The sequence below is a fragment of the Myxocyprinus asiaticus genome, chromosome 27, assembly GCF_019703515.2.
Source record: "Myxocyprinus asiaticus isolate MX2 ecotype Aquarium Trade chromosome 27, UBuf_Myxa_2, whole genome shotgun sequence".
In the NCBI taxonomy this organism is placed as follows: Eukaryota; Metazoa; Chordata; class Actinopteri; order Cypriniformes; family Catostomidae; genus Myxocyprinus; species Myxocyprinus asiaticus.
Genome location: NC_059370.1, coordinates 20,440,138 through 20,468,008, shown reverse-complemented (window position 1 = coordinate 20,468,008; position 27,871 = coordinate 20,440,138). Strand labels below are relative to the sequence as shown.

Below are 27,871 nucleotides of genomic sequence, written 5' to 3'. Positions count from 1 at the left end.
TTTCTCCCTCACATGACTTTTTGCTGTATTCGGCAGTTAATCCCCCTCTCATTCACGCCAAGCTTGAGGAGCTGAAGAGACTGCAATGAGCTGAAGGGAGGCTTGAGAGATGCTGCCTCCCACTCAAACTTTATCCACTGGGTGTCGCTGTTTGACAGAGTGACTGCAGAAATATGACTGTTACACACATTGTTTGAGCTCACATTTTGTAATATTTTATTTGTTTTATTTATGTACAGTCATTTATTTTGCTCACCCGAATTTTTGTGGAGGCATTGCCTCTGTTGCCTACTCGGAGAAATCGCGACTGGTATGAATGTGACTTCTTGGTTTCCATGGGACCAAAAATCATAATAATAATAATAATTGATGCAAATATATCTAATGGGAGATAGCACGTGTCAGCAATTGGGCTGAATGGGGTCGATGTCAGTGTACCGGATCATTCGGTAGCAACATGTCGATTCCCAGTGTGATCATGTTGGGAATATAGACATTTGATATGCTTAAAATTAGCTACTTTACATGCTAGGTTAACTTTATTTATCTATGACATTTTGGAAAGTGCAGCATGTAGCCTTGAATAGCCTTAAACAACTTGTTCTTACTGTCATCATTTCGTCTAGACGTGTTTCATCTTGAATGACTCTTCCACAAACCTTTCGAAGTCCCTTGACTTAATCTTTGTTTACTTGTATGAAAGGCTTGCTTTGCTCGAGCAGTCACTCAAGCAGTCCAGCAGCAGTGTTTGCTCCGCTGGCCTTAGTTTTAATATAAGGTTAAAACAGCAGCCTTCACTGCTCAAGTCATGCAGGTTGTCCTCCTATTCATCATTAGTTTAGCATGATGTGCAGGAGAGGGGGCTGGAGCAAAGAAACTGTTTCAAAGTCTGCGCTTTACACTAAGAGCGGAGGAGTGAGTGAAGATTTTAATCAGGCGGAATCGGAATGGCTACAGGTCAGTGCAGTGTCACTTCCCAACAAACAAGAAATGGCAAAGAAAATTACTTCTAATAAAACAAGAGTAGCGGGATTAAAGGGAGAGAGAATGGAAGAGAAAGATAGGAACCCAATATAAATGATTGTAGTTCAGACAATAGCCCCAGGATTTTACATCAAGCTTAACTAATGTGCAATTAAGCTTTAGGATGGGAGAAAATCACATTGTAAATATATTTGTCATGTGAGCCATTTCTCTGGTCTCTCCACTTATTAACAAGGGAATATGAGGTGAGTTTGTTTGTATTTCTGTTTATACATAACTACAAGCTAAACAAACACATACTTAATGTGATTACATTACACAAATTACATTACATGCCCCTTCCTAGATCTCCATTATATCACACTGGCATGCAATCATTATCATTTAGCAATAATAGTTTACTTTACAGACCATAAACTGCAGAACCAACAAATTAAGTATATTAATATCATTCGTATAATTAGTTGTTTAATGGGCGGCAGGGTGGATGCACAACGTTGTGCTTTATTGTGTCTGCAGGATTGAACAATAAGTCTGTCCTTTCATCGACCAGCATAGCTCAAGACTTCAAAGTCATTTTAAAGTCAGATTTTTTTATAATTTCTTTATTGCCCCATTGCTGTTGAATTAAAAATGCAACACCACTTGTTTACCAAAAGGGCTTACTAGGGAACAAGGGAAGAAATAAATCTTTCACTGGAAAGTACAACTTTGGTCTTTAAGAGAGGTCAAATGCAGTATTTTAGCCATGGTCAGCAGTTAGTTCTCTGGTTCCCTGTTGAGAGAAGATGAAATGATCCAAGGTGATAGAATAAAGCAGATTCCTTGCTTTATCTTGACGGGCTGTTGAAAGGAGTATTAGGCTGTAGGTTGTTACAGTGTACATTGTATTCACAGGTGGGTGAGACTGGCGAGATAGATATGCAGGTGGTGGACTCACAGATATGGATCCCTGCTGAGGAGCCCATCTCCAACAGAACATTCCTGCTCAATTCCAAGATCTCTGAGGTTTGCCAAGAGCTGCCCATCCACTGGATCCACCCTTCCCCTCTCAGAGGTACCTGGGCAACAAACAGGAGTTCACCAACTCTAAATCCAAATAAGCCTTTAAGGAATATTCCGGGTTCAATTCAAGTTGAACTCTATTGACAGTATCTGCCACATGCTGTCGATTACCACAGGAAATAATTCTGATTTGTCACTCAGTTTGTAAAAACAAGCAAAAAACATGTTTACAATAATGCACTTAAAATAGAAGTCTGTGGGGCAAGAAAAATACATAGATGAGAGCGACTGGCTAATTCATTGTCGACACGTGGTCTGGCTGAACATGCTTAACATGTGTTACTATGGTGGTAACAAACCTAAGTACTCAAGAGGGTGATAGAGTTAGCTTCAAAAGTGTGTGCCATTAAAGTGGATGTGTTATTATGTTTCTATTAATATATTCCACCAGCAGGTGCTATCAAAGTGCATGTTCAAACCCTAGAATTACAATGTCACATAAAATTATGTCCCTGACCATTTCAGTTAAAGGGATAGTTCACTTCAAAAATGAAAATTCTCTCTTATTTAAATACAATTACTTAAATATTTATCTTTTTTGCACCAAAAGCGATCGTGTCACTTTAGAGGACATTAATTTAACAGCTGGTGTCATATGGATGATGGTTATGTCTGTGATTTATGGAGTTTCAAAATGGAAATCGCCATCCACTTGCATTTTAATGACCTACTGAGCTAAGAAATTTTTCTATTTTTCTTCAAATGTGTTCTGGTGAGTAAATAATGAGCGAATAATGAGTGATACGGCTCCAGGGGTGCCGTATCATGGCTGACCCTGCACTCTGACCCCAGCCTAGCTGGGATATGTGAAAAAAGGAATTTCACTGTATATGTGCAAATGTATAATGTGTGATAAATAAATAAAAATTATTTAAAAAATTTTTTTATATATATATATATATATATATATATATATATATATATATATAATTATTCTTTGTAATTTAGGAGGCTGGAGCCTTCATCCAATTAGTCCCGATGAACACTGCCTTTTTGACACGAATTAAAAGAGCGGGTCATAGAGGTATACCTGACATGCAAAAAGGATGCATTGACTGCGCAAAATAACATAAGACACAAATACTCTATATTCCTATTGTTCAATAGCTACTAATGTCTTAAGAACGGGCTATATTTATTTCTATAGCTTGCACTTTGCAGGCACAATTTTCCTAGACCACTTACCTCTTGACTTTGTGTGTATTTGCATGAAAATACTCTTAAAATAGGGCCCTAAATGTTTTACCATCAAGTAACCAGTGGTGGAAAGAGTACTGATTTTTTTTACTGAAGTAAAAGTACTGCTACTGAAGAAATAATTCACTTGAGTACAAGTAGAAGTACTGTGAAAAATTATTACTCAAGTAAGAGTAAATAAGTAGTTTGCAAAAACTACTCAAGTAATTACGAGACAAGTTACTTGAAAATTATATTATATATAGTATATACGCTTCCATTTTTAGAACACAAAGACATCTTTGTTCTTGAAAGAAATTGATGCTTCCTTTCACGAAGGATGCATTAAATTGATAAAAATACTGCCAAAATCATTAATTGCAAATTATTACGGTTATTTTTATTATTATTATTTAAGTGGTATTTATTCCATTCTTTCTTTACCCATGATGGCAAACATATACTGTGTCACCTATTCCTTATAAAAGCATTCTAGAGTGCTAATTTTGTACTAAACTTTTTTCTTATTATTAGAATGATTGAAAATTGTTGCGCTACCATGCGTAAATCACAACACAGTGGGTTTTTTCCCCATTTGCTGAGGTATAATTCTTACAAGTTGCTTTTCACTTGCCAGTTTTTAAAAATAGGCAAAAAGAAGCACATTTCTCCTGAAATTCTATTTTCTTATAAATTCTATTGTTTTAGAGAGATGAAGGCTATTCCGCAATACTGTTTTGAAAAAATAACCTCTAACCAGAATAGAGAGGGAAGTCTCCTCACAGGTCCTAAACTAGCAGTTTAAACATTTATTTAAATAGAAATAGCCATTTGAAACATTCTAAATGTCTCTAAATCGTCTCTAAACTACAGAATGTGCATTGTGACTGAAACACATTCCTATTTCAGGTTTATTCTCATTCACGTATGTCCAAGTATTTTGGCTATAAAGTTAACATACTGTACAAAACTAATATAATGCAATATCATAGAAGAGGATATTTATCCTCTATGATATTGCAGCAATTATCCAGATATGGAATGAGATTATAAAGCAAACTGTCAATCAACGCCTACATGCCAAATAATAAAATAAGGCAAAAATAAACATTTCACACAGTGTTTAGTGAGAGAAATGATTGATTCAAATACTAAAAGTGGTTGTTCTGTATATGTATTATTGCATTACAGTTGTAATAATAAAGTCTTGATTAACATTATGGTTATTTAACATATTGAGATATTAAGTAAATTGTAGCATTTGGTTACATTATGTTTTGTGATTTCTCATACCTTCTTTATATAACATCCATCCTTTGCACACTTTTGGCTTTTAGCGGGTGAGGCTTTTCAGACAGATAAACAGCAGCACAGGGCATGGAAGTACAGTACAGCACTGTGAGCAAGAGTGTTACCCACTAGGACAGTTTATTTTGAACAAAAGGGGCGAATGGTTATGGAATTTAATGCGGGAGTGCAATAATGAACTGATTTGGATTGATAGAAGGGAGAGCCTGTCTGTGCGCGCGATGGTGCGAGGAACTGGATGGCAGGAAAATTATGGTCAGTGAAAAGTCAAAAGAAGATAGCAATGTATGTAATTGTAACTATATTAGATATTATTAATAAAACATGGGAACTCGTTGTGTGGGCATTTTTTGCCCCCATATGTTGAATTTCGTAATAATTGTTTTAATTTCCCTATTAATTTCTGACACTATTGGCACTGTATCTTTTTTAAGATATTTAAAAAGTTTGTTTTAGACATATAGTAGCAAGTAAACAAGATATCCCCACATATATGTTAAACTACATTGTGTTAATGTTTGACAGTTACAACAAAACAAAAACATTGTCTACCTTAAAAACAAGTGAAGTTTGATCAGTGGTTAAACGTGCTCAGACAGTTCCCTCGTAATGAAATATGCAGAAAATCACAGTATTACAGTTCTTGTATAGTGACAGGGCAGAAAGTCTTGGAGAAGCTAGAGAAGAGAGGACATTGGTGGCAGTTTATGCAAGCTGCTGTGATCATGATGCTGTGCCCTGCAGGCTTCCATTGTGCTACGCACAGCGCGCTTTAGTTTATAAAATGATTTAGCACTTATAACTAGCTGATTTCTTCTTCCCAAAAATTCTCAAATATTATGTCTTTTTTTGTACTTTGTAATTGTGGTGAAAAATAACAGTAGCAAAGTTGAATACTTCATTTTTAATCAACTCAAGTAAAAGTACTATTATTTATTTATACTTAAACAAAAAACTCAAAATCAAAATACTCAAGCACTGTAATGAATGTAGTTTTAATTTGTTACTTTCCACCTCTGATAGTAACCATGTATTATATCCAAACTTAAGTTATGACCATGTGAAGCCAGTAAGCTGATCATTTTTGCATGACATGGACAAGGATACCAGAAAGGGACATGACTATCTGCAAAGTACTGTTCAGAAAGAGAAAAATCCACACACATGAATTGCATTGGTAACGCATAACCAGAAGTTTATCCACCTTAAACAGTAGTCTCACTGCTAAAAGGATGATGCTTAATCATGGAACAGTGAACAAACATAGTGACCAATAAGGGTACAGCTTGCTCACATGTGACTTTTATTGACATAGTTTTGGTCCGTTTTGAAATGTTGCCTTGTGAAAGCGAAGCGAACCGAACCAAGAATAAAATGCAACATTGTAACAATTTAGTTCCCGTTTTGGTACAAAGCAAACAGTCTACAGGTCTGAAAATGCCCTTAGATACACCAAAGTTTCATGAGTGGTAGCCACAAACCAGCTTCTTTTGGTGATTTTTCCAAATGAGAACATTACAGCATTTGAGGGGTTTATGTTCTTAAGAAAGATCAAATGGCGTCTCACAGTACCCATTGAGTGTTTCAGAACATGTGTATCGATGAGTGCGTCATGGTCTCCCTCTCCCTCCAGATGCTGAGTTCCATGATATAGAGGATGTGGAGGAGTCCCCGGAGCTGGAGGTGAGAGGGCCACGTCAGGCCAGGGATGTCATGGACCAGTTACCAGTAAACGACTATGTAAGTATCTGAGTGTGAGGTTCTTTACTAGAAGACATGTTCAGACTGAGGTTGAGCTGGATAGTCATGCTCTTTCTTCATATAAATCGTTCATTAATCGAAGTTCCCTTTCCTAACTTAAAACAGACTATGTGGACCACAGGGCATTGAAATTGCTCTATATATCTGCCTAAATCAGGTCAGTTCACTTTAGACTCCCTTAATGTCTTGCAGCTAATGGAGAGGGATATTTAGCCTTCAAAGGAAGCAAGTTTCCCTTAAGCCCTTGCACAAATTTTTCTTGCTTCTCTTTTTGCGTCTAATGTAGCTAGTGATGTACAAAGAGAGCCTCCCAAGGTCACTCACTAATGAAAATATAAATGTATTAATCATGCTTTAATTATCAAGTCATAAAGAATTAAGCGCCCACAGAATGTCCTTTATTACTTTCATGAAGTGAAGTGTATGCTCAATGATTAATTATCCTAAAGTTGCACAGGCACAAACATATACACAGCTCAAAACACTTCACCTCACTCTACCCATATACCTCCATAACTGCTGTAGCTTGTGACTTCTAGCCTCTAAGCTTAGGCATGAGGAGAAGACGAAGACGGAGAAAAAAAAGAAATTTGGAAAAAAGGCAAATTTATCTGCAGAGGCCCAAGGATGTCTTGCCCACCTCATCCAGCAACCAGGGGACGCATCGTTTCGTATAATTAAAGCAAACCCAGATGAAACCACCTTTCCCTTTTGAAATCATCTCCTTCTATCAGGTGGTTAATACACACCAATCCAGCCAATTCCAAGGCTGAGCACAGGCAGGCTGTGTTTGTGGGCAGAGTGATAACAAAGGCTTTTGTGAACGTCAGAGGGGATGTGGCTCCCGGTAATTGGAGTCTGGAGTCATGTAGATGCTGCTGGCTGCCCAGATATACCAGACCTTTCAGAGAAGCCTAGACCCAAGCCCTTCTTCAGCTCTCCCACTGGCTGACATCTGGAACTGGGGGGAGGGAATTTATTTTGCTACAGGTCTCTTCCTGTTGTGCACTTTTTATAAATAATCATCAAAGTTCCTGTGACAGAAGGCCTGAGATATATACGGGTCTGACCTTTCCCCAGCCCTGCCATGGCGATGCATTGTGCGCTAGCACAGCTCTGGATATCTTTCAAACTGAATAACTATCATCTGGCTGCGCTGAGAAATTACATCATGGTTCTTGACCTATATTGGCAGGATAATCCTCTGATGATTGGGTCCAGTCTTGCTGCAGTTGTTTGATGGAAGGCATCGTGACCCGGTGTCCTAGCCAAAAGCATTCTGGCTTGCAGATCACTGATTAAACCTGCCTCGCCCCATCTGTCTGAACTATAAATGCACTGTGTGGTCAAAGAATAGTTGAAGATAACTTTAAACTTAAGACACTAAAATGAGGCAAAAAGCTTCCTCCCAGATCTGTTGTTAAAGGAATAGTTCACTTAAAAATAAAAAATTCTATCATTTACTCACCCTTATTTTGTTCCAGCCTGTATCACTTTCTTTTTTCTGCAGAACACAAAATGATTAATTCTTAAGGATCTCCCGTACAGTAATTTCAATACCATGGCAGTTCATAGTGACTCACTTTAAAGCTTAAAAAGGACCTTAAAGTACCCAATGCGACTCGTGCGTCATATTCCAAGTCTTCCAAAGGGATAGATTTAGATGAGAAGCAAGCCAACATTTCACCAACTTTCACCATATCTCTACTTTGCACGTTCATGACAACAGCGCTTTTTGCCTTTGCTTTTTACTCAAAATTTTCATAGTAAAATAATAATTAAATTTTCACCTATCATGCGCCTTCAAAAGACTTCAGGAGCCACATTGAGTACTTTTATCAAATGTATATTTCTGGTCCTGCATGCTGATTGGTCAATAGCCAGTGCTTAAAGTGGGTGGGTATGCACCAGTTCGCAGTACCTGCATTTCTATAATTTAGTCTACAGCAGGCAACCTATGGCAAGATTGCCAGCATTGGCACGCGGAGGGGTAATCACTGGCATGCCAGCAACGGCGAGAGAGGAGTAGACTATTTTATATATATAAATTCCGCACCTGCATTCCAATCTACATCATAATGTTATCCTTCCTCATGATCATGCAGCATGTTTTCATCAGCTGAATGGGAGGATAAACAAAAAGTTAAAATGTGACGAGGCTGCAGTATACACAATACTCATGAGCAGGTAGCGCTTCACTTTCTGTTAATCGCACGAATAAATGTGCCTGCTTTGCTTCAGTCAGACTGCGTGGATGACACCCTACATTCCGTGTTTCATTTGCTTCTTTTTGCTTTCAGAACAACACGTGATGCAATAAGAAAACACCACTATTAATCCTTGAGATTTCCAACCCAGCATACAGGTACACCATCCTTAAACCATAGTCACACTCAAAATGACATTAAACGATTAAAAGAGAAAACATAAACCCACAAATAAAGTTTTAGGATTTTGCAGGTGCGATTCACCAAAAAGGTCTAAATAGTTGATCGGCTTGTGATGCGTGAATGGCTTGCATGCTCATCATGAGTTTCATCACACTTTATTAGTGTTTAGTCTCCCATTCAGCTGATGAAAACACACTGCGTGATCATGAGGAAGGATTACATCAAAATGTAAATGAGGAATGCAGGTGCGAAAAACGTCATATAAATAAAATAACCTGCTTCTCTCTCACTGTTGCTTACATGCTAGTGATTACAGTGACATAATATAAGAAATATTTAAGATTCCACACAAGTTCTGATCAGTCATGAAATAAGCAAATTTGTGACATTAACTTTGTTAACTCATAACACAAAAGGACAGGTTTTCTTTCATTAATGCACTTTAGATGCTCTGAAAATTCACATGCAGGATCATGATTATATCATAATCATCGGGTTTTGCACACAATTTTCACTCAAACTGTTTAATATCATTTGTAATGAAAAATAAACGATTCAATTAGAAAAATGCAAAATATAAACATTTTCACAAGGGGAATGGCACAGCCATTGACCAGGAAAATAAAAAATGGCACTCCATGTCAAAAAGGATGCCGAACCCTGGTCTACAGAGTACTGGCAATTTTTCTTGCATACCATCACTTCTCAGAGTCAAAGTAATTTCTTTATTTAATGTAATTCAGTGGATGATTTGATGCAACCTGCCACTTACTTTTATCTGATCCGCCGACTCATTTTGATAAATCCGAATGATGTAGTGCTCATTTAAAGTGATAACGTGAAGCCTCACTTAACCTGCATACATGCATATTTGGAGCCTGGTCTCATGAAATTTACGTGAGTATTGCTACAGTTTTACAAAATGTAATTTACGTGGTGTATTACATGTTTGGCTGCAGTTTGAAAGAGAAATGTCCAGCTGAAGGCGCCAAAAACCCAGTGACATGAGGTTGTATTCAGATGAGCTTTAGGTGGATTTAACAAAAACCTTACCCTAAACCTAACCAATAGTTTTTTTTAAATATAAATGAGACAATAACAATGACAACCTAACCAACCAACCCCTAAACCCAACCAATAACATTTTAAACGCATAAGTGAAATGAAAAGCACATTTTCTGAAGCAAGCACGTCTTTCCATGTTGCTTTCATGTTTTAGCTTGCATTCTTGATCCCCAGTCTGTTGGGTTCAAAGTCCAATGCGCTACCATGTGAGCTACCATGCAAGCTGATAACATTAGAATAAGTGCATACTGTATATGTAGGAAGGTCTATAATACAAGTGTAAAAAATGTCTCTTTTTTCAAATGATGCGTTAGAGTAAAAGTGTGTCAATATCAAAATATAGCAGTGTATGAGAAATAGAGAGAAAATACATGTTTATAAAGTCCTAATCAGTTTTGACCTTATGATTTGTGTGAATGTGAATAAAACTGTGAATGTTTTAGCATCGCTAGTGTTCATTTCATCTAGAAACTGCAGCGATTTGTACCTGGAGACACGTATAATGAGTTTTGCAAAAATGTATATAGAGTCACGTTTTCACTATGACACCAGGTTACATATCTGACTGTGTTTGGATCTATTTACAAATGTGTGTTAGCATCCTCAGTCTCGAACGTTACCAAATCAGTTTGTTCTGCCTTTATCTGGCTTCTACATGGTAGGGGTAGCTCAGTGGTTAAGGCTCTGGGTTACTGATCAGAAGGTTGGTGGTTCAAGCCCCAGCACCACCAAGATGCCACTGTTGGGCCCTTGAGCAAGGCCCTTGACCCTATCTGCTCCAGGGGTGCTGTATCATGGCTGACCCTGCACTCTGAACCCAGCCTAGCTGGGATATGTGAAAAAAAAAAAAGAATTGCACTGTATATGTGCAAATGTGTGATAAATAAATAAAATTATAATTACAAAGAGAGTTCCTGCACTTTTTTCAAGCACTATCAATAGCCGTGCTTAATTCACAGTAAAGCACAACTATGACCTCTTTACTGCGCTACTATTTAAATTGTATCAGTGTGTATCACAGCTGACCATTATTTTTGTTGCAGAACAACTTTCTGCTTACTGTAAGGGAAAAAATATACTAGTGGAAGGATGACATTTAATGATTTCACTTAAAAAAAATAACATTTTAATAAACATTTGTGTCATTAAAATTTTGCCTTTTTTCAAAACCAATAAGGTACTTGAGGCCATGCAATATTGTGAACATAGTCATAGCTGAAGTGGATGCAGGCACTCCACTTCAAGTCGTGCCTAACAACACCCTTCAGCCATGACTATATTCAAAATATTGCACAGCTTCTTATAACGTATTGGTTAATTATGACTCTTTTGGGTGTGTTTTTAATCTGAGTCATAATAAACTGTGATTGTATTGAAATTAGCAAACAGGATATCCTTAAAAATTCTGAATTTTGTGTTCCGCAGAAGAAAAAGACACATGCTTCGAAACAACATGAGGGTGAAAAAATTACAGTATTTAAATTTTAGTTAAACTATTCCATTAAATCTGCCTGTCCAAATAGTTAATAATTGAATGCACGAAGGATTGCATACTCAACGTAAATATATACAGTGGCATGCAAAATTTGGGCACCCCTGGTCAAAATTTCTGTTGTTGTGAATAGTTAAGTGAGTAGAAGATGAACTGATCTCCAAAAGGCATAAAGTTAAAGTTGAAACATTCTTTTCAACATTTTAAGCAATATTAGTGTATTGTTTTTATTTTGTACAATTTTAGAGTGAAAAAAGGGAAAGGAGCAGCATGCAAAAGTTTGGGCACCCCAAGAGATTTGAGCTCTCAGATAACTTTTACCAAGGTCTCGGACCTTAATTAGCTTGTTAGCATCGTTTGGAAAGGCCAGGTGATGCAAATTTCAAAGCTTTATACATACTCCTCAAATCTTATCCCAACAATCAGCAGCCATGGGCTCCTCTAAGCAGCTGCCTAGCACAAAATTAAAATAATTGATGCCCACAAAGCTGGGGAAGGTTATAAGAAGATAGCAAAGCATTTTCAGGTAGCCATTTCCTCAGTTCGTAATGTAATTAAGAAATGGCAGTTAACAGGAACGGTGTAGTTCATGTTGAGGTCTGGAAGACCAAGAAAACTTTCAGAGAACTCATAGGATTGCTAGAAGGGCAAATCAAAACCCCTGTTTGACTGCAGAAGACCTTAAGGAAGATTTAGCAGACTCTGGAGTAGTGGTGCACTGTTCTACTGTGCAGCGACACCTGCACAAATATGACCTTCATGGAAGAGTCGTGGCATCCTCACCACAAATTTCAGCATCAGAAGTTTGCAAATGAACATCTAAACAAGCCTGGTGCATTTTGAAAACAAGACCTGCGGACTGATGAAGTTCAAATATAACTTTTTGGCCGCAATGATCAAAGGTATGTTTGGAGAAAAAAGGGTGCAGAATTTCATGAAAAGAACACCTCTCCAACTGTTAAGCACGGGGGTGGATCGATCATGCTTTGGGCTTGTGTTTATGCCATTGGCACAGGGGAACATTTCACTAGTAGAGGAAAGAATGGATTAAATTAAATACCAGCAAATTCTGGAAGCAAACATCACAGCATCTGTAAAAAAGCTGAAGATGAAAAGAGGATTGCTTCTACAACAGGATAATGATCCTAAACACACCTCTAAATCCACAATGGACTACCTCAAGAGGAGCAAGCTGAAGGTTTTGCCATGGCCCTCACAGTCCCCTGACCTAAACATTATTGAAAATCTGTGGATAGACCTCAAAAGAGCAGTGCATGCAAGACGGCCCAAGAATCTCACAGAACTAGAAGCCTTTGCAAGGAAGAATGGGCGAAAATCCCACAAACAAAAATTGAAAGACATTTAGCTGGCTACAAAAAGCTGTGATACTTGCCAGGGGGTGTTACTAAGTACTGACCATGCAGGGTGCCCAAACTTTTGCTTCAGGCCCTTTTTTCTTTTTTGTTATTTTGAAACTGTAAAAGATGAGTATAAAAAAGTAAAATTGCTTAAAATATTAAAGAAATGTGTCGTCTTTAACTTTTCATCTTTTGCTCGCTTAGCTATTCACAGCAACAGAAATTTTGATCAGGGGTGCCCAAACTTTTGCATGCTACTGTATATTCAAAACAATTCTATTGGGAAACGGTGTACCTCAAGTGTCTTGATTGCCGGGGAGATTCTATTCCTATTTTTCCCATCAGTTACTGTGGTCTAGGAAATAACTCCTCAGGGTGTCAAGTTGAGAACCAACTGTATGATATGCAATGCCATAATAAATTAGCAGTTTTCTTACTTTTTTGTTTAAAATGCTGCTACATCAGGCTTCATGGGCTGTCTGTAAAGTTAAACATGACAGGGTTTGTGAGGCTAATACAAAAGGCTATAGTCAGCTATAAGCACCTGCTCTTAATTACTCTTAATTGTTTATGCATGACTGACAACATTTCCCAGAGTACTTCACTTCCTGTCATTGGCACATACAGTAGACTGGCACATAATGTCTCAGACATGAAGTTCTTAACACTCACTTTCTCATTTCAGTAGGATCATCACTTTGATTAATTTGCCTCAATGGAACAATCCCATTCATAGTCTGTTTGTTTTATCGTAATCACACATCATTTCACATGCGGTAAAAAAATATCTTATTTTCCTTAATAACATCCACATTTCATGCTGGCAGTGGGGGGGGGGGTTCTGTGAAAGCCTGATAAAGCAAACAGTGCTACACTGACAGCCTTTGTGCTGTTTCCAAAATGAATTGTTGTCTCAACACTCTTGACCCTAAACCTGACAAACAATATGTATCAGTAATTGTCTTCATGCATTTGTGAGAGCTATAAATCAAACGGTACAGGCATCACCCTGCTTTCTCTAGCAGCAGTCCAATCATTAGTACAATGCAATTTTCAGTCCATTCATCATTGCATAGTGAGCTCATGAAAACTCATACATGCTACGTTTATGGAAAACATAATGAGGGATGGAACTCCAGAGGAGAAATGCATGTCATTATGCCTCGTCTCACACACACACAGATACATTACACTCCAATATGGATCATCGTGCTTCATCTCAGAAGCGAAAAGATCAATAATGATAATAGTATACCTGTTTATGACATCCGCATACCACATATGACCATTTTAAAATGCATAAGATTGCTTTGTAATTTTTTTTCAAGCAACACATTGCAAACCGATTTTCTACCCTTCCGTTCATTTGCGTAATTTCTCAATAGGAAATCTGCATCGCTGCCAGTCAACCTGGAGAGCGATGGCTTCATCTGTCAATCTAATGCAGATCAGCTGAGGTGACTAGGCCCGCAATAGTGTTTTTTAATCAGGCAGATAATGCCATATTGTCTGTGTGCCCTCAGCTATGGGAGATTGAAATGCAGTGAAATTAAACAGTGCAAGTCTAGGGTGCTGTCTGCTCCAACAGTTATGGGAGATACAAAGTTAAGTGGCACTTCTCAGAACCCATCTCAGTGTAGAGGCTGATCAAAGGCATGGCACTCAGCCCTGGGTAATCTTGAGAGGGCATGCGTACACGATCACAATGGAGAGGGCCAAGGGTCATTAATTCTACCCAATTTACCTTTCACTCAGCTTTCATTTAGCCCGTACACCAATTCACACCCTGCTTGGGAGAACAAATAAACTGATCCTTGTTGGGCGATTATTACCCTGTTAATTGCTGTAGGAATGTGCCATTCACTTTATGCCAAAGTCAAAGGAGGGCACAAGAGTGCATGGGGGAGGGTTCTCATTTCGAAGCTCAAATGAGGCCAGCAACTCTTGGACTGCGGTTCCCAGGCTATGCCTTTATGGGAGTGGGAGGGCTCAGATGAAAGAAATCGTGTAATTATCTCAACGGCCGCCAGTGTCAAAGTCACTCTGATTGAGAACGGTCAGGCAGCAGGGTTGAGGGACTCGAATCGGAGACGCTGATGCCACTTCCAACATAACGGAAAGGTCAAGGGCGTAATATCATATCTGATACCCCAGCTTGGCATATCAAGAGCATCTACTTTAAATGCCACTTTCATCCTTGTGACATCTCGGAGCATGACAGGGATTTTGTCAGCACATGTCTACACCCCATAATCACTCTTCATTTCCCTTCAGAGCTGAGTCTTTATATTGCTGAAATCACCCCATCAGTCATGTGCCCTGTGGTGAGATTGCAGGTATTGTTTGGCTGCTGTTCTGACCCTGTCAACTCACACTGCTGTCTTCACAGAGAGAAATTGGGTTGGAACTGGACAACAGTCTAGATGAGCAGGGCTACTGCTGCCAGTACTGCCGTCGTGGGTACCGTTATTGTCGGCGATATCACGAGCCCCTGGGTGGCTTTTGGCCATATCCCTACTATTACCAGGGAGGACGGGTCATCTGTCAGATTGTCATGCCCTGCAACTGGTGGATAGCACGCATGCTGGGACGGATTTGAGGAAGAGGGACATAGTGCTGTAAATGAAAGGTGCTATGCTGCTCAGGGATATGCCTATGGGTATGCAAAACATCTGATCATTAAGCATAGTTCAGACCAGGTAATTGTCATAATAATTTTTCATAGTATATACAGTGGGGTTCAAAAGCAGTGTTGGATGTAATCGGATTACAAAGTTATAAGTTATTGTACTCTATTATTATTTTAATTTCTTTAATTTCTTACAGTAAATTACTTTAAGTACATTACTTGAGTTACACATTCCTAAAATAGTATTATACTTGCCAAATTTAAAATATGAATTATGTTAATATGTACGACTGTTTCTGTGACAGCTGAGTGATTGTAAGGGAGAAACAAGGGTATGACTTGCATGCATCAATGAACAAGGAGGAAATACAGTACAGACATTATCTTAAAGGTGCACTCAGTATTTTTCCCCATTAAAAAAATTGTACTCCTAAAGAAAGGAATTGTATTTTGAAGCATACTGTATGTATAAAATCATGACCACTCACATGAGATGAGGACTCTAGTCATCTCAGTAACCTTATTAAAGCTGTTTTATTTTACATGGGGGCTGCCATTTTAGAATCACATGGCCAGCTGAATACTACTCGCTTAATCTCAGTAACCATCTTGTTTGTGGTCACTTGCTTGGATTAAATTAATCAAATTTTATTAATTTGATTGTGAATAGTGAATATCTACAATGGCATCTGTAACTGAAATCTTATTGATTTTGAATGATGCTGCATCCACACTACTAGGTGTCAGTGTAAGTTAATCTAATAAAAATTACACAATCAAAAAGTGCACCTTTTTTTTTTTTTTTTTTTTTTAACCCTTTTTTACCCTTTTCTCCCAATTTGGAATGCCCAATTCCCACTACTTAGTAGGTCCTCGTGGTGGTGCGGTTACTCACCTAAATCCGGGTGGCGGAGGACAAGTCTCAGTTGTCTCCGCTTCTGAGACAATCAATCCACGCATCTTGTCACATTGCTCGCTGTGCATGGCACCACGGAGACTCACAGCACGGGAGCCTCATGCTATTCTCCGCGATCCACGCACAATTTACCATGCACCCCATTGAGAGCGATAACCCCTAATCTTGACCACGAGGAAGTTGCCCCATGTGACTCTACCCTCCCTAGCAACCGGGCCAATTTGGTTGCTTAGGAGACCTGGCTGGAGTCACTCAGCACGCCCTGGATTTGAACTCATGACTCCAGGGGTAGTAGTCAGCGAACTGAGTGCACCTTTAAATTTGTTGAGCAAAAAAAAAAAAAAAAAAAACTTCTGTGAAAAGTGTTTTAGAAAGTAACTTAAGTAATTAATAATGTGATTACTTTTCTGATAATGTAATCAGTAAAATAATCAGATTAAGATTTAAAAAAGAAGAAAAAAGCAAATAGTAATTTGTAGTTGATTACTTTTTTGAGTAAGTTACCCAACAATGTTAAAATGTCCACTTGTAAAAATACAACCCCTGGCAAAAATTATGGAATCACCACACTTAGAGGATGTTCACCCAGCTTTTTTATTTTGTAGTAAATAAACAAATCACAGATATGACACAACACAATTTTTGTTTAATAGCTGAACATTCTGGCTTCGTGAAACATCCCTCAAACAAATTAAATTACATAATTTTAATGAATGGTATATTTTTTTCCAGTAGAGGAAAAAATTATGGAATCATCAAAAAAAATAAAATAAAAATAAAATCACAATTGGTACTTTGTTGCTCCTCCTCTGGTTTTTATGATGGCCTGACTTCTTTGAGGAATGGATTTCATTCATGAAAAACAATATTCTCCATTAAGCTGGTTCCAACTTTCTCAAATAGCAGTTGAAAGATCAGAATTGCAGGATGGAGCCTTGTCATGGGCCAATCTTTTCAATTTCCACCATACATTTTCAGTCGGACTGAGATCTGGCCATGTCATTGAGTTGATATGCCTTTCCTGATATGCTTTTCCTGAAGAAAAGCTTTAACACTCTTTGCTGTGTGGTGTGGTGATTCCATATTTTTGCCAGGGGATGTACATCTGTTTTGCATTTAGGTGTCGTATGGTCATTGTCACAGATTTGCTTATTTGATTAGTTACCAAAAAGTAGTGCAGATTCTTAAATATTTGCTTTATTTTCAATTTTTCAAAATTCTAAAACCTCCTGTTTAAAAGGTTTTTATTCCCCAATTTTCCATGTGGACTCAGACTTTTGAACCCCACTTTCTATATGTGTGTATATACTGTTCATTACTCTGATTTATCTTTTTGAATGAGCAGATTAAGAAAACTGTATATGTCCTTGATTACATTTAGAACAGAAATGGCAGAAAACTTACACTTAAATGGTTAGAGTAAGTTATTATTGTCTGTAAATTCCATTCAGACCTTTCAAAACATTGGAAAACATGTAGGTAAAGACATTATCACTCAAATCGCAAAATGAATTGTTTTAATTTGATTTTGTGTGTGTGTTTGTGTCAGTGAAGTTGTAGTTTTGCATGTCATTATGCTTTGTGAAGGTCCTTAGTTTAGTCTTCTTTAAATCTCTAGTGGATTGTAAGGAACTGTGTGAGGTTTTGTTATTTGCATGTTTATATATTATGAAATAGTGTATTTACACTGCTCAATATCACATCAAATATTGATGTATTTGATGCATTTTATGTATTTAAGGTGCTATACAAATAAAATGTTTTATTATTATCAAAGTAAGCAGATGATGCCAACAAGCTCTGTATTGGTAAAGCAAACTATAATCTGTAGAAATCTGTAGAACTTTGGAAATTAGCCTCTTTAAGTCAATAAGTGAATTTAATGCAGTTCAGAAATGCACTGTACACAAATCACATTGATATATACATGTATATATAAGTAGTAACATTGCTAGCACAATAATTGCTGGTCTGGGACTCTTTCAATCTATTCTTGCATCTAACCTAATGCTTGTTCTTTTAATACCACTTAAATAGTGTAATGCATTTTTTGTTTAAGTTGTTTTTCCATCAACTTCCTTTTGAATAAAAACAGGTAAAAGTGTCTATGGCTGCTACTTATTATTCTTGTGCAAAAAAAAAAAAAAAAAAAAAAAGTGATAGGGTAAAAGACATGGTGACATTATGGAAAAAGAAAGAAATACAACATGTTGGTAATTTTACTGAGAGAAACTGACAAGCACTTACTGACTGCAGCAGTTATCTCTCCTGTAGATGAATTGTTCAGTGGATATACTGTAGAATGTTTAGGGTGACCAGATTCCTGCTTGTGGAAATCAGGACAGCTTAGCAAAAATGAAATTGACATATCCTTACCTAAGCGCAGATCAATGTGAAGTAGAAGGTGCATCCACATCTGTAACTGTTGTCACCTTGTACTTTTCGCTGGCAGTAATTTTTCTTAGTGTGCGCTTGTCTTTCAAGAGTTTATCGTAAAATGCAGAGTAGTCCAGTCCAAAATTAAGATGTACGAAAAGCATTGCCTTTATGACTGTTACACTGAGTCAAGATTTATCAGGTGTCCATGCTGCATTCATTATTGAGAACACAAGCTCCACAGATGCAGATGTCCCAGGCAGGCATAAAACAATCTCCACGACCTTGTATAAGACTCCGAAGTTGATGGTCTTGCTCTCCAGCTCATGAAAAATATCTGTCCATCTCTCAGACATGGGTGTCTTGTTCAAGTTCCACTCAGTGATACGAAGAGTGACAATGTTTTTCGCGCAAGCCCGCTTATCAATAAGCGTGATTTCGTCACTCAAACTGAGAGCAGGGATTCTGGAGTAGAAGTGTTTGAGGCTGCTCTGAATGTCTTTCCACTCTGGGATGTTTCTCAGTAGGGCCCACTCAAGTTTTTCTGTGTTCTCCGATGAGAGGCTCCAATTTTGGAGGTAATCCACTGATTCTGAATAAACGTTTCTCACTGCACAAAAGAAATCATCCACTCACATGTCACCAGCTTCAACCAGGGCATCCAACTGCTTTTTAATGTCAGAGGGTATGAATGATTCTTCCAGCCTGGCCTGCAAGACTTTTCTCAGGTCATGAATGTGCAATGCCACTTCTGTGGCTGATATGTGGTCTTGCTCTACTATCTCCAGTGCATGGTTAAAAGTGGCTGTTTGCTTGAGTGCAAAGCCAATCCAAATTTTACTGCAAGGATTGCTAAAAATGTCTCTTAGAAATTTTGGGCATTTTTCTTGAGAAAGAAAGTATGCATGCAGACCATTAAAATGTGTAATATTCTTTCAGGAGCTGGACAAAGAGAGAGGAAACGTGTGTTGCCATGCTGCAGTAATTTCTGATAGTCCAACTGCACAAAAGTGAGTACGTTGCATATGACAGCTTCAGATTTGGTGAGGGCAGAATACAATTTCGCAGTGCAGTCAGCTGACTGAAAACTATGGCTGTGCACAACAAAAAGTAAGCAAAAAGTCCTTCATTTGCATGCACCTTGATTCGGAACTTTGCTAAACTTGGTGTGGCACACTTACTTTTAGCAGCATTCACATGCTTTTTTGTACCAACATGCTGCGCAATGTCAGTGCGGCCATGAGCGATGGAAAAGCGAGCTCCACAAATCTCACACCTCACTTTACTGGGCTCTGTCTGTGACTCCTTTTTTGAAGATCCTCATTAAATGTACATGCATGCTTCCTTGACATTTTTCCAGCCGCAATTTCAACTGTGTGCTCTTTCAAACTGACTCTTCAGTCAGTTCACTAACTGGATGTCTATCGATAGGGGATTGTGATTGGATAGTTTAATCCAATCATGTACTTCAAATAACACGGTGTGACTTATTGGTTTTACAAGCCGTATCCTTGGCTACCTTTGATAAGAATACTCTTGTGACTGAGAGAGTCACATAGGCGATAGAGAAATTTTAGGAGAGGGGAAATACGAGACAAAACATGAGTTTTTCAGAATAAGTCGGGACACTAGAAAAAGTGCTTAAATACGTGACTGTCCTGGAAAAAACGGGACGTCTGGTGCATTTCCAAGGTGTAAATCTGCTGTGTACTTCGATTTGCAGTTTTTTTAAATCTTGGAACAAGGAACAACAAGATTTACATTTACAATTAACACAACATACACTTATTTTTATTCATCACGAACTCGTGGCTGCGCTGAGGAGACCCTCAAAGCACTTACCTTGCTCCATGTACCTGGCGTCGGGGGAGGAGGGACTTTTTGACCATCCTCGTAGTCCGTCACAACCACCTGGCCATGGGTGTGATGCGACCGGACGCGCGAAGGTGGGGGGCCCGCATTTGCGGCGTCTAAGTCGCAGGTGCTCAGTGCCTGGTTGCCATGATAACGGCAGTTGTAAACACTGGCTATGTGACCCAGGGAGTGAGGAAACTGCTCTTTTGAGAATGTGGGTACCGCAGCCTGTTCGGGGTGCGGCGAACATAAAAGAAAAGGAAACCAAGGATTTATCCCGGCCCTCCTCTGGGGGATGGAAAGGTCTGGATACCAGCTCCGGATTTGCAGCAGACATCTCGTTCCCTGGGTCATCTGTCTCAGGGGGCTTAGGAGCCTTCCGGATCCTCGTGCCAGCCCGTGAGGCGGGGGGCGTCAGCTTCCTGCGGTGGGCTCTACGCTGGGGCCGAGAAATGGGCTCAGGCTGAGGCGAAGATGCCTGGGCTTTCGCCGCCATAGGGGGACACCCTCGGACTGAGTGGGCCGACCCGAAGGTGGCAGCCCAGTTGAGTCCTCGGCATCTGACATCACCAGTATGCTCTCCGATGCAGCGATCGAGCACTTATCCCGCTCCGAAAGGGACATTAAGCTGGCCCTGGGGCGAGCTGGTCTCCTCTCGGAACTAACCGGGGGCAAACGAGCATGCTGGGGAATGGGAGGTCCGCGGGGATTTACCCGGCGGAGCCGCGCCCATTGAAGCCCCCAAATCGCCTCCAGCGCCAGCCTCATACCCGGAGGTAAAAGGCGAGGTGTGGGGGGCAGCTAGAGTGGCTTTCCCCCAGAAGAAGGAAATATCAACAGACCTTCCACGGGAGAACAAGCTGCGCAGCAGGCTTGTAAGAATTTACATGCTTATGTGGTAAAATGCTGACTTACAAGACACAAAGAACTTAACTTTTGTCACAAGTCCCATCAGCTTTTATAAGAGGTCCTTTCTCCGGCATGGACTCGCTGTTGTGTGTTTGTTTGTAGTGTGTAACCGAGTGTAATGTCCCCACTAAACACATCACATGGGTTCCGCCCTCTAACCAGTGTTCAGAACTCACACGGAGCTGAATAAAATGTCAAAATCTTATGTCAAACCGGTACATACCCTAATAGCAATTAAAATAAATAAATAAATAACGCATTATACATTTTAAATGAATCACATGCGTTAACGATGATATATATATATATATATATATATATATATATATATATATATATATATATATATATATATATATATATAATTCAGTATGCAGTTATGCCTTAATTCTGCAGACAAACTGTCCTTGGGGAGAGGATTTATGAAATCCCTTTGCCCATATACAGCTTGTTTAAAATGCATCACTGTGTTATCGTGGGTGCTTTATTTCTTACATTTTAAAATAAAGGTTTCAGGCAAAAATATGTTTCACTATAATTCACTTACATATAATTAAAGGCAAAGAGCAAACTCCTTCAGGAAATAATGTCACTGGGAATTCAACCGAGCTGCTTACAATGTCATAACACCCTCATACTGAAGTACATGATATTCTAGATGTGTGTATCTTTATGTTTTCATAGCTATTTCTAGACACATAACTGTGCTGGTATGTTGATATACATATCAAATATGATGCATAATATATGTTGTATATCATGTTTAAATCAATCTCCATAACAAAGGTACTGTAGAACCCAAAGAAATAGAGGCAAATAAAATTTGTGATTAACTTTTAATAGCAAGTAAACTTTAGCAAGTACAATACATGAAGAACAGTATGATATGGCTTTTTAATTGGACGTACTACTAAAATGCTGTGTGTTTTTATTTAATCTATTTAGACTAAATAAGTACCTAAGAAAATACATATGTGTAGCTTACTATATGTGTAGCGTATGTGTGATGTGTAGCTCAATATGTGTTTGACAGCAAGCTGTGTCTCATAAAACTTCAGCATTAAAGTACTGAATCCGGTTCTCCATTTGTTGCATCCTCTCTTTGAAAAATAAAACATAAAACAAAAATAACAGAATATATTCTGTTCCAATATTTTCTAGTTGTCTTGAAAATGTTTTGAAAGTTTTACATTGGGCATCTGAGCATTTTGTAGATCCATTTGTGATAGATATACATGCTAGGTTGCTAAAGACCTGATGTATGTAATAATGTTCGGCGAAACACTATAAATCTCCACCTCTGACCAGCCCCGACCAGTAGGTTGCGATATGCAATAAGAATGTGAATCGTCATAAAAACAAAAGAAGAAGAATATGGAAGTGAAAGTGCAAGTGGAGATTTATCTTTAAAAAGACTTAAATATTGATCTGTTTTTCACTCACACCTATCATATCTTTTCTGATGATATGGATTTAACCACTGGAGACATATGGATTACTTTTATGCTGCCTTTATATGCTTTGTGAGCTTCAAAGGTCTGGCTACCATTCACGTGCATTGTATGGACCTACAGAGCTGAGATATTCTAAAAATCTTCATTTGTGTTCAACAGAAGAAAAGAAGTCATAAACATCAGGGATGGCATGAGGGTGAGGAAAAAATGAGAGTAATTTTGTGTGAACTATCCCTTTAAGAGTCAACAGTGCCTATTTTCTTTTGCAAAAACTCAGAGCTGCCTCTACTATTTCAGTCGCAGACATTGAAAGGTTGAGACTGATCCTGCAGCAACAATGAATGCATTAGACTGAGGGCACAAATTCAATAAGTCTGGATCAGTGAAAGAAGGTGACTGGGGATTGCACAGGTAGGCATGTGAATTAATTCCTTTTGTTAGCACATCAAAAGTGCACTGTAATTTACCTCCAAGCTGTTTGTTTTCGTTACCAGGATTTAACTCGCCCATTCGCATACTTGAAGCAGGTTGCCTGTGTTTTACAGGCACACTTTTCTGATCGAAAGCAGCAGATGTACAACAGAAGAGAGCAGATCGCTTGTTAAATGTGGATTACTGAGATGTGTCGCTACTGCCATCCAGTGGTTCTGCGTAGATATGACAATAGCTCAGTGAATTATTCTGATATAACCCGCGAAATATACCAGCGTGTTGATTGTTTCATTTTTCAAATTTGAGCAATTCAGGCAGTGGAGGGTTAGAAGTTTAATAGCCGTGTCAGAGTATTGCTTTTAACTTCTATAAATTCCCGCTGTGAAACGGCCGCTTTAAGAATTTGATGTAAATATGAATTGATGAACAAAGGACATAACTGGAGTGGATGTCGTTTGAGTCCAGTTGCAGAACGAACGCATTGTTTGGTCTGATGCATGTGTGTGCGCACGGCAGTATCCTGGGTGTGTGAGTAATCTTTCGGCAGCCCCACTGACTGGAGGCAGATTTCTAATGACCGCCATCCCTCAGCTGCCCCGCCACTCCTCACTCCAGAGAGGCCATGATGCAATAAACACGCGCTCTCTTCAAGCATGTCACTGGCCTCCAGCCACTTGTCTTCTTGGCTTGCTTTAAAAATAGAACGTTCCTTGAACTGATTTTCTGCAGCTGTGTAGATGTAAAGACTCGGGAGTGACACTGGTGAATTGCAGCTTATTAGAAATTAGAAATAAGTTTTAATTTAAATACAAATGTTCTGCCTTCTTTTTGGAACTACAGTATGCAAGGAGTCATAGATCTTATGATCTTATGAAAACAAGCTACTTAAAAAGGTAAGTTGACATGTCAAACCATGCCCTGCAGTGTGACTGTACTTTATCTTAAGTATAGCATGTTTTCTAATGCTTGTATAGGCATACCTGCCGTTTTTAGGACCACACATTAAATGATTATGTGGAATGTCTCAGCTCTGTGAATATCTACTGTATATGCTAGTGTACTCCTAAAAATTGAAAAATTAAAATTCTCTCATCATTTACTCACCCTTATGCCATCCCAGATGTGTATGACTTTATTTCATCTGCTGAACACAAATTAAGATTCTTAGAAGAATTTCTCAACTCATTTTGTCCATACAATGCAACTGAATGGGTTCCAAAATTTTGATGCTCCAAAAATCTCATAAATCAGCATAAAAGTAATCCACAAGACTCCAGCGGTTAAATCAATGTCTACAGAAGCGATATGAGAGGTGTGGGTGAGAAACAGATCACTTTCACATTCTTCGTTTGTTTTTGGTGATTCACATTATTCATGCATACTGCCCCCTACTTGGCAGGGAGAAGAATTTCAAGCAAAGAAGGACTTAAATATTGTTTTGTTTCTCACCCACACTTATCAGATCACTTCTGAAAATATGGATTGAAACACTGGAGTCGTGTGAATTATTTTATGATGCCTTTTTGTGCTTTTTGGAGCATCAACATTTTGGCATCCATTCACTTACATTGTATGGACCTGCAGAGCTGAGATATTCTTCTAAAAAATTGTGTTCTGCAGAAGAAAGTAAGTTATACACATCTAGGATGGCATGAGAGTGTGTAAATGATGAATTTTCATTTTTGGGTGAACTATCTCTTTAAGTGCCCTCTAGAATGAAAATATCCCTTCCCCTAATAGCAAGTAGCAAATCGTGTTCATGGCTGTGATGTTAACTAAAGGCTATTGGCTATTTAACATAAAGGGATGAGCCTTTTGATTTGCCCCACCCAAATTTTGTTCAAGAGAGTGCAACGGCAGACTTATCTCACAGTGAAATCGGAAACAGTTGTGGCTTTTTCTCAATGTGCGTTCTGATGTGTTCTTGCGGTCTTGTGGTTCTCGTTCAACATCATCATCCACTGCTGAAGTTCAATTGTAATACTCAAGAACGCAAAGTACAGTGAATGCATAAAATTACCCGGATGTGTTCTTAATCAGGCCGAATATCGAGGATGCATTGGATGGTGACTTGTGGCCAAGAACTTATTTGACTTTCCAGAAGTCACAGCAGGACTACATTGGAGGACATTTATCATTGCGTTTTCTCTCAAATGTTTCCCGCTGTAAGCTCAAGAAAGTCTGACAGATCATGAGAGTCATCATACTCGGTCAACATTTGTTGTTGGGCATCATTTTAATAAAGTAATAAACGCATGGAGGAAATGAGTAGTAAGACTTTTTTTCTTTTAATGTGTCACTAGTACTGCAAAATCTCACTGATGTGATGATAATAATGTTGTTACTGGTGTTTGATAATGGCAGTAGTTCTCTCACTGGCTACAAATGTGCTGGGATGGGCAATTGCACAGCAGGAAGATTGCAGCACATCTCAAAGCTCACAATAGATGTTTTATATCCTCCTTTCCTTCCAAGTTCATTCTTCCAAGTAGCTTGTCAAGGCTGGTCTTCATAAAAACATCCATTCTCTGCATTCTTAGCATTGAGAAACACCCAGTATTTTAACTTTTCTTTAAAATCAGTCTTTGCTTAACGAAGTTAAAAACATTCCCTCCAGTGGCCAAATCATTAAGTGTTGTTGGGCTTATGGGCACACATGAGCTCCATTTTCCAGGTGTAAAGTTCATGGAGGGCCGCCAAAAGAGGGTTGTTTTCAGCAGTACATGCTGCAATAGAGTGAATGCAGTTTTTTATAAACTGTGCCTCCCAGCCCAAACCCAGAACCTAAACCTAACCATCAGTGGAGTAAAAATTTAATGTTAGAGGTAAAAATGCAACCTCAGAATCATGATTGTCACTGATTATGCGAACATAATTCATTCCTGGTGTCAATGCGAGATCTGAATCCAGGTCTCCCACACTGCTGACGCAACGCACTTTTGGGCACGCCACAAAGGAAGGTAAATGCCGGAGCCGATGCAAAAATGTCTGAGAGGAAATGGCACTTGTCACTTAGTCGCCATAATGTGGCTGATCCTACAGTATCAGAACTCTCTGCTAACTCTATCAGTGTTATTTCAACATAATTTTTAAATAAATCGTGTTTAATAGCAGAATTTGTGGCAAATAACTACACTACCCATGATTCTGCAGAGAAAGTTCCACCAATCAGTGGGTCGCAGCAAAAGAGCCATGCAGTGACTACCCACTTCCATGAACTACTTATGAATGAACTACATAAAATATATTGTTTCTTTACTTATAATCAACAACTGTAAATTAATTGTTTTATGTATTTCCATCGTTTTCAATTCGATTCTGTCATTCACGATGCTCATGAGATGGTTGTTCATCAGTTCATTAAAGACATTAAGTATACAGTGTTGTATATTTTTGTTTGATTTTCAAATACTGTTTTGCTTCTAATCAATGTTTGTAATGTTGTGATTTAACTTGGAGCTGGTTGGTTTAGTTAATGGCTTGGAACACTTCTATGAAGCAATTTATAAAATCTCTATGGAAAAAAAGAATGCGAAAAACACTTCCAGAACCAAGATGGCTGAAAACAAGCTGTAATACTAATATATACATGCATGTACTGTGTGTGTGTGTGTGTGTGTGTGTGTGTGTGTGTGTGTGTGTGTATATATATATATATATATATTAGTTTGTATATGTGTTTTAACATAGCTGGAAAGTTATATTGACCAATCAGTATCAAGGACAAAAACTATCCATTCATACTGCATATATTATACTTTCAAAATGTATTTTCACACAAAAGGACTGTTTAAGTGTTGGATAAACATTTTAACCCAAAATCTTGATGTTGAAACAAAAAGTTTAAACTGACCTAATACATGTAACATATATGATATTTTTCCAAGATGTGATAAAATATCTTCCAGTTTTCACAGGCCAACTGTTTTTAATGACCACTTTCTGTTGCCATTTTGCTCAGTCCAAACTTGTGGCTACAGTTGCCTCTAACAGTTCTGGTATTGTGTTGTTGTGGATGTTATTGTTTTATTTTTCAGAGTTGCCTGTAGGGTTCAGAATGCTGTGTAATCTGCAGCTGTGTGTGAATAGTATACTTGAGGGTAAGCACTCCAGCATGTACCAGCTGCCAGATGGCTCCATCAGTGGACACAAATACGTGCGCGCACACATCCCTGAATATAAGACCACAGCAAGCCTCTCCAACCCCATACCACTGAGTACTCACACACACAATAATTTCTATCCTCGCCACAAGTCACAGAACACACAGACCTGCAGGTGTCAAAACCGGCAGGAAAGAATTTTGTGTCCTTTCGCAGTCTGTGAGATGATAGCCTAAATCCCGTGTTTAGTTGTTGACAGATACTTTGCTCTCAAAATGTATTACTTCAGATGTAAAATCATGAGGGTGGAAATGTTAAAAATGCTGATGCTCTTACCATAAGAACACATATGGCAGGAAACAGAGCTCCCCGTAGCAGACTTGATTGTCAGCAAGATGCTGCATGATACCTGTGAGGGCGTCTGACCTCTGTTAATTCACGTTAACAGGAGAAACACTTGAGGAAATGCACTAGGAGGTAAACCCGTTTTAAAACAATGGAACAATTATTGCATCAGCCTTGTGGGTTTTGTGATGTTTACCCAGTCAGTCTGCAAACTTGAGTTTTAATTTCTATGGCAAAAGGGAATAAATCACAAG

The 27,871-nt window shown here is 38.6% G+C and overlaps 1 protein-coding gene across 2 annotated transcripts in view; it reads left to right on the top strand.

Moving 5' to 3' along the window:
- LOC127418374 (tenomodulin-like) overlaps positions 1–18,248 on the top strand; it is an 86,628-nt gene extending 68,380 nt beyond the window's left edge. Inside the window, exons 5-7 of one of the 2 annotated variants that reach the window (XM_051658996.1) lie at positions 1,882–2,041; positions 6,167–6,273; positions 14,989–18,248. In XM_051658996.1, coding sequence (XP_051514956.1) covers positions 1,882–2,041; positions 6,167–6,273; positions 14,989–15,198 — 477 coding nt within the window. In that variant the 3' untranslated portion in view covers positions 15,199–18,248. Of the gene's footprint in view, positions 1–1,881; positions 2,042–6,166; positions 6,274–6,833; positions 7,697–14,988 lie in introns of those variants that run through there. The other variant, XM_051658997.1, reaches the window with a different exon arrangement.
- The last annotated feature ends 9,623 nt before the right edge of the window (positions 18,249–27,871 follow it).